This window comes from Taeniopygia guttata, chromosome 27, assembly GCF_048771995.1.
Source record: "Taeniopygia guttata chromosome 27, bTaeGut7.mat, whole genome shotgun sequence".
NCBI classification, from domain to species: domain Eukaryota; kingdom Metazoa; phylum Chordata; class Aves; order Passeriformes; family Estrildidae; genus Taeniopygia; species Taeniopygia guttata.
The window spans coordinates 2,893,727-2,904,204 of NC_133052.1; the positions used below are offsets into that span (position 1 = coordinate 2,893,727).

General features: G+C 63.4%; 1 protein-coding gene across 1 annotated transcript; it reads right to left on the reverse strand.

Moving 5' to 3' along the window:
• Positions 1–1,798: 1,798 nt before the first annotated feature.
• IGFBP4 (insulin like growth factor binding protein 4) lies at positions 1,799–8,873 on the reverse strand. Its single transcript, XM_030256184.4, has 4 exons — positions 8,421–8,873; positions 2,601–2,755; positions 2,352–2,486; positions 1,799–2,067 (listed from the first exon to the last, which is right to left on the reverse strand). Exons 1-4 carry the CDS (start codon positions 8,800–8,802, stop codon positions 1,939–1,941), a joined length of 801 nt encoding a protein of 266 aa, XP_030112044.1. The 5' UTR covers positions 8,803–8,873; the 3' UTR covers positions 1,799–1,938.
• Positions 8,874–10,478: the final 1,605 nt, after the last annotated feature.

Below are 10,478 nucleotides of genomic sequence, written 5' to 3' on the forward strand. Positions count from 1 at the left end.
GTGGAATCCACAGCCCCCTCTTTCCTGCTCTGTCTCCCTCCTCTCCCACAATTTAAAGCCATAAAAGATAAAACACACTCGATAGAAACACATCAAATAACGGGAAATTAAATACAGTAATTACCTTTTTTGAGGATACAAAGGTTCAAGTGTACTGCAAAAGGTCGGTGCTACACAGGAATCTGATGGGACGGGCTTGGCCCGGGAGGGACGGACAGGACCCCTTGGGCTCCAGGGGACATGCTGGGGGTGGGGGACACTGGTACATGGTCGTGTGTAAATACAGCCCTAAACTACAGGAGAGACGCTACGAGACGCTGGAGCCCTCGGAGCGGGACACAGAATGTGCCCTGGTGCATCAGGAACCCCCAAACCAGGAAAGGCCCTGCTGGACCCGCCCTGGGGTACACGGAGAATGGCCGAGGCGCTGCCACTGCCCTGTGTCCTGCTGTGGTGCTGCCACAGGGGACTGGCACTGGGACTGGCCCCAGGAATCCCTTCCTTGGTGCGGTGGCTCCGAGGGGTGGCAGAGGCAGGGACCCCCTCCCTGCTGAGGATGGTTCTGGTGAATTGACTCCGTTTAGAAGCTGTGTGTGAGCAGGGCCACGGGCAGGCAGGGCAGGCAGGGGTCTGCAGGGCACAGGGCAGGCAGGGGATCAGGAGGGCAGAGGGTGTTTCACTAAAACTGAAACGCTTCGTTCCCATCAGGGGGCCTTGGACAGGACAAATCCACACGGAAAACCAAAACCTACCACTGAGGCCATGGAGCCAGAGGGTGGGTCAGGAGGGGATTGGGGAAGTCCCCTCTGTCTTTGGTACACTTCCCATGGCATTTTTATGTGAAAAATTTCCATCCCAGCTTGAAGAAAAACCAGGTACAAAACCAGTGACAATTTCTCAGCTGAGAACATTGTGCTGGTGAAATCTGCAGATCCCATCATGGAGACATTCCAGAATCCATCCCAGTTTTGTCACATTGGCCAAGAAGAGAAGATAGGAGCCATCACCGCAGTGCCTTGGTCCCTGAGGGTGGAGAATTCCAGCCTCGAGGCCACACAGTCACTTATTCAATCTCACCAACAACATTTTTTAAATACTAAAGAATTTGGGGAAGAAATAAAAAACTCAAACCAAAAGAAGCTCTTCCCCTTGGGATGGGTTTCCTGGGCATTCATCACCCCTCCACCTTCCCCTTAATGATGCTTGCCGTGGAATTCTGACCCCCTCACCCCAGGATGGAGGAAGGGGAGACAAGATGGATGGGAGGCTTTGTCCCTGCACAGGGAGTGGGATGGGGCTGGGCTGTGGGGAGGAGGTCTCGGGCTGTGGGGCTGGGGGGCTGCAGCAGGGAGGGGGGAGGTCTCTTATTGCTCTGAGTGGCCGCACTGCCCTTCACACACACACGCTCAGGGTGGGATGCAGGCGGGGGGGTCTCTCCAGGGCCCCCAGTCCTTGCCCGGGCAACCTCTTGCCACCAGGGAGGGCAGGATGAGGCACTTCTGCTGCTGCCCGTGCAGAGGTCTGGCACGGAGGGCACTGAGCTGCAAATGCGATGCTGCCACCGCACCCCCTGAGGTGTCCGAGGCTGCCTGCGGGGCCAGGCTGAAAACCAGGGGTACCACGGGGCAGCAGCAGCAGCAGCAGCATCAAGGGTGCCCCCCACCCTCTCCACCCAGGCAGCCCGACCCCAGTGCCGGGGCAAGCATGGTCCGAGCTGTGTCCGTGTGGGATGGAGGCGCGGCTGGCGCAGGCCGCGGTCCCCGGCGGTGGCTGATAGTGGTCATGGCCCGCGGCGCAGAGCGCGGCGCGATCCGAGGCGCACCCCGGGGTCCCCCGGCACCAGGGCAGCGCTCAGCAGTCACGTCCCCTCTCCTTCTCTCCTGGGCAGCCCCGGCGGGGGTCCTGGCCCTGCACGGCGCGGGGCCGCCGCGGTCACGCTCACATGCTGTCCGCCAGCTGGTGACAGTCCAAGTCCCCCTTCAGCTCCAGGAAGCCCGGCAGCTTCACCCCCGTCTTGCGGTCCACACACCAGCACTTGCCCCGCTGCCCGTCCAGCGCCGGGTGACACTGTGGGGATGGATTCGGTCAAGGACACCCAGCCTGCACCCCACGGCCATTCCCGTGGGCTGCCTGGCAACCAGGAGCTCTCCTGGGAACTTTACCACTCCCATCCCACCTGGGGCTTTTCTCAAGGGCCCCCAGCACCCAAAGGGTGATTCCCACCAAAGCCAGGAGCCAGGCAGGCTCTGCCATGCCTTGTCACTGTCCCCTCCATCCATGTCCCACTCCCAGACTCACCCTGGCTCTACAAAAAGCCCCAGTCCCCCGTGCTAGGTCAGAGCCCATCCTACCTGCTTGGGGTGGAAGTTGCCGTTGCGGTCGCAGTTGGGGATGGGGATGACGTAGAGGTCCTCGTGCGTCCGGGTCTGCGAGGCCGCCAGCCTCTCCAGCGCCCGGTGCAGCTCGCTCTGGCACGAGCCCTGTGCCTGGGGAAAGGGGGGCTGAGCTGGTCGCAGGGCTGGCACATGCTCCTGGCCCAGATCCCCAGGAACCCGACCCTGGAGCACCCACCCTGCCCTCCCCAGCCCTCCCGTGCTCACCATGACCCGCGTGTCCTCGCGGTGGTGAGGGCTCCCGCTGCTGCGCATCTTGTTGCCGTTGTTGACCCTCTTCGCCTGCTGCTTCTGCAGGCACTTGCGGTCGTGGATGCTGCAGGGGCTGAAGCTGTTGTTGGGGTGGTCGATCTCCTCCTTCTCTGCAGAGACACAGACCAAGGGGACTCAGTGCCACAGGGCAGCCCTGAGGGTGGCAGAACCCCCATGGTGCCCCAGTCCCCACACCCCAAGGAACAACATGTAGAGATTTCTGGCAGGCTCCACATCACTGTCTCTGGTCTCCACAGGTGTCACTCACAGCCCTGGGTCCATCCTACCCCTGCCACTGCACTGGGCTGAGCTCCCTGCAGCACTGGGGAGGACTCTTGGGAGTTTTTCCTACTCATTAGCCACAACTAACAACTTGTTGCCGTGTGTCTGTTAGTGCAGGGTCACAAATGCCTGCTGTGCGTGCTGGGCAGTGGCTCCAGTGTGCTGGGTCTGGCTGTGCCCTTGCCAGCCACGTGTCACCAGGCACGAGGTGCTCACCCACAGCACTGAAGCTACAGGCCTGGAAGCTGACTCTGGGATAACGAGCTCCAGAAGGCCCCTCGTGCCCCCCAAAATCTGTCTCTAGGAGCTGCAGTGGCAGTGGAGGCACCAGGGCGGTGCTGAGCCCCCGCCAGGCCCGGGGCGGCACCGGGCGCCACGGCCGGGAGTGGAGCCGTGCTCTGCTGCGAGGAACGGCCCTCGCCAAGACATGAAAGAAGAAATTCCTGGAATAAGAAAGTTAATCTCCCACGGGGCCGATCCCAAAAGGCGGCACTTGGCATTCCCGCCTGCGCCAGGAGCGCAGCCAAGCTGCCGGCCCAGATGTTGGCAGCTGGACAGAGTGTCATGAGATGAGTGCTCGGCGTGACTTTAGTTTTTAAAGAGCTGCCGGTTCCTCTGGTTTGGGGCCCGTGAAGACTCTGTGGAGGGGGGACACCCCAGGAACCAGGGTTCCTCCTGTGCTCAGAGCTGTGCCAGGCACAGCCCAAGCAGTGTTTTTCCCCCCAGTCCACCTGGGCTGTGCAGGGAAGCGGCTGAGGTTATCGTGGGGTTGGTCCTAAACAAATCAATATTGCAGCTGGCAGCAGGGAAAACCTTCCCAAACCGGGCAGGGGGTGGTCACTGTCGAGGGTCACACCCAGGGGCTCAGATTGCAAGGACAGGGGCTGCTGGGTGACCCTGGCATTAGCCCTTCCCACAGGTAGGCAGAGGGGTCGGAGCTGCAGCTTTCTGCCCAGAGTATCCCCACAGCATCCTGGTCCTGATCTCTTGCCGCGGTCTCTGCAGTGCAGGGCTCCTGGCCCAGCTCCTGGGGGCCTGGTTAAAGTCCAGAGTGAAGCCCCAATCAAAGACCCCTCCCTCGTGGGTGTTATTTGCTTTTTGCTTAATCTGTCCATTTTTTCCAGGAAATAGCTCATGCCCTTGAAATTTGAAACACGAACCCAAAGTCTCCAGGACCCTGCACAGAGCAGTGCCAGCGCCAGCCCCGGCGGCACCAACCATGAGGCTGTGGCGCAATGGGGCGCTGGTGGCAGAGCCCCGCCGGGTGCTCGGGGCTTCTGGCAAGGATGCTCCTTCCCTCCCCTGCATCCCTGTGGGGAGACGGGCAGGAAGAGCTGGGCAGATTTGCCAAAATTCCTGCACCTCCATGCGCTGCTCCCACGCCATGCAAAGGCAGGAGCGGGAGGCACCGGCGCTGCCCCTGCAGGGGAAGCCCTCACCGATCACCCCCCTCCTTCCCCCGCCAGCTGCCTCCAGAGCATCGAACCTCCCGGCTTAAATAAAACCAGATGCCAATAACATTTTCATAAGGTCACATGAAACGCCGGTGCCTCCGGGCAGCGAGGCGGCTCCTGACAGTGCCCGGCTCTCCCCATCCCTCCCTGCCACGCTGGGGTTACTGTCCCCCTGCTAAGTGACACACAGCAGCTCAGGGAACCTCTCGCCTCCCTGGAAATCCGACTGGACCAGAAAACTCGCCCTCAGCACAAAGACTTGGGAAAAGCAACGTGTGTGGAGCCCAGAGCTGCCACAGCCCACACTGCCCTGGTGCCACCCAATCTGCCGTCTGTGCAAGGGCACCACCACCCTGGAGGGATGGAGGGTAGGGGGGTCCCGATCTGGCCAAGGGAAGCTTCTCTGCTCACTTTGGAAAGGAATGGGTGCCAAGGGGATGGAGAGGGGCTGACCTCGCTGGACACATAAAAGAGCCGCCTGTCCTGGGAGGAGGAGGATTCCTGCCGGCCTGTGGACAGGGGACACAAACGAGTCATTCAGCATCGCCTTCAATTAATGGGAGCTGCAAATGAGGTTGGTCATGTGCCGAATTTGTGATTCACAGCGCTAAGCCCGAGGGAGCAGTGAAGGGCTCCGGCTCCACCGCGCGGATCCCGTGGGAGCAGAGCCTGGGGCAGCCAGCACAGCCCTGGGACCCCGTGTGTGTGCCCATGGGGACAGACAAATGTCACAAATGTCACTGACCCCACAGCTCCAGCCCCGCTCCCCCTTGTGCCACCAGCCCGAGTACCAAGAACCTCATACGCCTCAAAGGGCGGCAGGGACATCCACGTGTCTGTGTCACAAGCTACAGTGAGCCCCAGCACCCTCCATGTCCCTGTCCAGTGTCCCCAGTGTCACCTGTGGGTGGTCCTGGCAGGACCGTGGCAGTGCTGGCTCTTGGCTTCCTGGGCTCTGGACTTGGCAGCACCAGCACTGGGAGGGCCATGCTCTTTTGGCCAAGTGCTGGCTCTGGCAGAACGTGGGGAGGCAGGGATAGGGGTGGCAGGGGCACAGGCACTGGGCACCTACTGCCCCTTGGCCTGGGATGCCAGCTGGGAGCTTGGCCCGTCCCCATGCCAGGACACAGTGCCATGCTCAAACACGACTGAGCGCCTCCCACCTCAGTGCCCAATGCGGGACCGAGGGAGGGGAGGTCAGGATGCAGCAGAGGAGTAAGGAGTGCAGATGCAGGTGATTCCCCAGAGGGACCAGAACCTTGCCAGGAGCAGCACCCAGGCTGGAGAAACCCAAGCGTGGATGAGCCCCCACCCCAGGAGAGAGATGGGACATGGCTGAGCCTTGACTGGCAGAACCCAGCCTGTCCTCCCTGCCTGTGCACTGTCCAGCCATGGCTCAGCCATCACCATTCCTCCCAGTCACTGCACACAGAAAGGAAACAGGATCTGTCCCAGCTTACAGAGACCACACGGGATGAACACAGCTCCCATAGGTCAGGTTTTCCCAGACATAATCATTTACCCAACACTAAATCACTCATCATGTGTGCAGGGGAATATGTCCTCACCTCCTCCTGGCTGCCACACATGGGCTCAGCCACCACCACCCGCCAGCCGTGATGGAAAGGCAGGGCTGGGACCTTCCGGAGCTCTGGCCGAGGAGTGGGATCCCAAAGCCAGCCATGAGCTGGCAGGGACAGCGTCCAGTACAAGGTGCCCAGACAATGGAAGAGAGTCTCGAATCAGGCAAGCAGCCACCGCTCCCTCACCTCCGTAGAGTCACATCCTGTGGGTGCCACAGGTCCCGGGTGAGCAGGGAGCCTCTTCTGGCTGTGGAGTCGGGAGCCATGCCTAACCGTTCAGAAAGCTCAGCCTCAGCCCAGCCCCCTGATCCCAGCCTCTTCCCTGGAATGCGGAGCCCCCCGGACAGAGCCCCCAGACAAAATGTTTACTGTAGGAGCTGCATGTTAACTGCTTCCCAGCCGCCGGCACCCGCTGGGGCCGTGGGCACAGCCGGGGGCACCTGCTCCGAGCGCCCCTGCCCCTGAACGGGCATTTCATTCCCTTCTGCTGATCCCGACGGGACACATCAGAGGCACCGGCCGTGCCAGGGTGCCCTCGCTGTGCCAGGCAGGCTGCAGGGGAGCGGGGGAGCCTGCAGCCCCCAGCCCCACGCTCCCGCTGTCCCCGGGGTGCAGAACAGATCAGGGACCCGCGGGGGATGGACCGCTGGGACTGCATCGAGCAATTTGCTGTGGGTGTCCTGCCCACATCCTGACGGGCTGTCCGGGACCCAGGGGCTCCTACTGCCCTCTCGCCCATCCTGCTGCCTGTGACGCTGCTGGCTAGCACAGTGCCCGGCAGGCGACCCGGCTCCCATAGCCACCCACCCATCCCCAGCCAAGCCAAAACACCGCGGGAAGGAAGGGAAAAAATGCAAGTCTGTTTCCTAAAGGCTCTGGGAAAAAATGTTGCATTACACAGGGCACGGCCAAAACCAACAGGGCTTGGCAGCACGGCGCAGCCCCGGGCCAGGGAGCCCAGACAGCTCCTGCAGGATGTGGGATGAGGACAGACAGGCAGGACAGGGGGGCTCCAAGCACTCCCAGCCAGCTCCTGTCCCAGCAGGGGGGTGGCTAAAGGGGCCTATCCATGAACTCATCACAGCGGGGACACCAGAGGAGCTGCCATGGATCAGACATGCAAGGAGGGAGTGGAACTGGGATTCAGCCCCCCAGATGGGCAGGGATAAACATTGTTCCAGTCCCTTCTGCCCCTCAGGGAGCTCCAAGTGACCCCATGTGGGGACCCAGGGTCAGGCCAGACCCGGCTGTAGATTGTTCTGGGATGATGCTCCCCCAGCTTCAGGTGACATGGTCTTGGTCACAGCCTGCAGGATGGGAAAGGGGGACCGTGAATGGACCAGGTCCCCACACTCAGTCCCTGGGAGCAGCCTCATTGCCACGGTGTGACCTGCACAGCTCTGGGGTGGGTTCCCACTGCCAGCTCCACTCTCAGACCCTAGGTCCTGCCCGAGCACCATGGGCATGGCAGAGGGTCACCATCACCACCTGCAAGGCAGACAGAGCACCCCAGCAGCAGCTTCTCCAGCCTGGCCCTGCCTGCACCCGCTGCCCTGGCACAGACAGACACAGCTCCCACACAGCGCCCGGCTGGCCCTGCCTGCAGGGAAGCAGGTGCCCAGTGGCCTCTTTCCTGCTTCCCCCCGGGCAGTGCAGCCAGATCTGTCAGCAGCATCCCAGGGGTCACTGTGCAACGGGAGCTTCCCTGGCAGCTGGGATGTGTCCCCAAGGGCTGCAGGTGCTCACGGGCCACGTTGCAGCCAGGGCACAGCAGGTGAAGCTTCACCTCTCCAGCACATGTGGAGCCAGTGGCCGTGACACTGCTGTGCCCATGGTGGGTAATGATGGCACAAACGTGAACGATTTGTACCAGGTCTCCTGCAGCCTATCTCTGCTCCCTCCCTGGAATATGTTCCCTGCATTTCCATCCTGTGCTGTCCCATCCCATCCTGCCTCTTAGAGTCATGGAATTGTTTGGGCTGGAAGGGACATTAAAGACCACCCAGTTCCACCCTCCTGCCATGGGCAAGAACACCTTCCACCAGACGAGGTTGCTCCAAACCTCATCCCACCTGGCCTTGAACACTTCCAGGGGTGGGGCATCCAGAAATATTCTGGGCAACCTGTGCCAGAGCCTCACCACCCTCACAGGGAGGAATCTCCTCCTAACATCTAAGCTAAATCTTCCCTTTTTAGTTTAAAATCTTTCCCCTTGCCCTGTCACAATCTATCGGTGTAGAAGTCACTCTTCATCATTTTTATCAGCTCCCTTTAAGTATGGGAAGGTCCCTCATGAGTCCAATCCTGTGGCCACAGCTCTTGCCGAGGGAGCAGGGAGTGGGTTGGTGCCAACAGGGGTTTGTGCCACTGCCCCTGTGAGGGACAAGGACCCCCAGGCACCCACCCAGGGCACCCACCCTGGGCACCCACCCTCTGCCGCCCCTCCGCCGCCTCACCTGGGGGCTGGAGGCTCTCCTGGATGGCCTCGACGTCGGCCAGGTCAGTGCAGATGCCCTGGCCGTGCATGAGGGTGCGGAGGGGCCGGGGCTCGCCGCGGGGCGGGTAGCAGCGGAGCCCCGCACCGCAGCGCGCGGTGTAGACGCCGCAGGCGGTGCCGCGGGGCAGCGCGCAGGTCGCGCAGCAGCCGCAGCCCGGTTCCCGCACCAGCTCCGCGCAGCCCTGCGGAGCCTTGCACCGCGCCAGCCGCTCCTCCGAGCACGGCGGGCACTGGATCGCCTCCTCGCCGCTGCCCGGCCGCGCCGCCGCCGCCAGCAGCGCCAGCACCACCGGCAGCACCGGCAGCACCGGCAGCCCCGGCAGCCCCGGCCCCGGGCGCATGGCGGCCCCGCTCCGGCCCCGCTCCGCGGTGCTCGGCTGGCGGCGGGCGCGGGGCGGCGGCGGCGGCTTTATGCGGCTTTATGCGGCCCCTGGCCACACCTCCCGCCGCCGCCACCGGGGCCACCGGCGGGGCCGCCCCCGTCGCCACCGGGAGACCACCGGGCGGCGACGCTCCCCCCGGCGGCGGCCACACCGGTAGCGGCACTGCCGGTGGCTTCGGCGGCGAGGCCACCGGCGGGGCAGCCCCGGCGCTGGGCAGTGCGGAGAGACGGCCCGGAGCCCCCGGCCCCGCGCCAGCCACCCGAATCACCCGCCTCCTCCACCCCTGCTCGGTACCGAGAGCAGCCGGGATGAGCGGGGGTCACACCGTGCGGGGCTGCAGCGCGGGGAATGCGGCCGAGACCCCCGGGGTGCGCTCCGGGCTCCGGGTGTGGGGGGCCCTGGTGGGCGGAAAAATGCTGCTGACAACGGAGCATCCCGCACGGCTCGGCCCCGGTGTGTCCGGGACGGCCCAGGGCGGCCCCGCCGGCTCCCCGAGCCCACCTGCCCCCGGTTCCGCAGCCGCGGCCCCCCGCGCCCCCCGCCCCGCATAGCCCGGGATAGGTTGAAGGCTGCCGGCACCTAGCGGCTACTCGGGAAAAGCGGGAGCGGGCGGAAGCTCCGGCTGCCTCCTGGGACCTCGACCCCGTCAGTCCCCTCAGCACCGGGCGAGGGCGGGAGCCCGGAGACGGCGGAGAGCAACCCCCGTGCCCGCGGGACAGTCCCCGAGCATCACCCGGGGTCAGCGACCCCCGAGCTGTGCCCTGGGGCATCGCAGGCATCGCAAACATCTGGTTTGGGGCAACTGGAGGGACCTGTCTGGATGTGGTGAGGGGGTCGTGGGCATCACAGCGGGGTCTTGGGCACAGCACGGGTGTCTTGGGAACGGCAGGGGGGCCCTGGTGTGGGGGTCAGTGCAGCGGGTGGGACAAGAAGAGCAGCACCCATCATGCAGGGCCTGGGCTGAGAACCCCGAATTCATCTCATAGGTGAGTACATCCAGTGCTCAAACTGGCATTTTGAGGCTTGAGTGACAGCTCTGGTGGCATTGCCACCAGGGCTCTCAAAACCATCTTCTGTCTCCCATGCAGGTGAGTTTGGCATCAGCAAGTGAAGGCAAGACAGTGGGAAAAGAGGGTCTATGCCCCCCACACCCCCCAGCCCCAGGCCCCACAAGGTACCATCACACATCACTGTTCTGAGCCCCTGCCCTGCCTGGCACTGCTGCACAGTGGCCGTGACTCGGGGCAGAGGCACCAGCCTTGACTCAGTGTCCCAGCAGAGACCAAACCCAAACAGGTGCCCAGTCCCGCTCAGGCTGTGGCACCTTATCAGGCCTTGGCAGCACTGAGTGCCCGCCAGGAGACTGTTGTGTCTGCGGGCAGAGGCAGCGCCAGTGGGGCACGCAGGGGAGGACAGTGTTCCCTCACCTCTGCCCAGGCACTGCTCCCCCAGCTCCCTGTCCCAGCACCATCCTGTACAACAGAGTGGGGCTGGGCTGGTGCCCCCCACAGTTGTGCTGCCCCCACCCCACCCACAGCTCTGAGGCCACGCAGGGGCTCATGCTGGTGTTTGGTGCCCAGTGTAGCCCAGGCCCTTGCCTGGGACAGCCCCATGCTCCCAGTCCTTGATGGGGA

Excerpts from the sequence above, each read along its gene's own strand:
- IGFBP4 (XM_030256184.4), bottom strand. The coding sequence starts at position 8,802 with ATGCGCCCGGGGCCGGGGCTGCCGGGGCTGCCGGTGCTGCCGGTGCTG. Across the intron at positions 2,487-2,600 it reads GCGAGGACACGCGGGTCATG|GCACAGGGCTCGTGCCAGAG; the intron begins GTGAGCACGGGA and ends CCCTTTCCCCAG. Across the intron at positions 2,068-2,351 it reads GCAACTTCCACCCCAAGCAG|TGTCACCCGGCGCTGGACGG; the intron begins GTAGGATGGGCT and ends CCATCCCCACAG.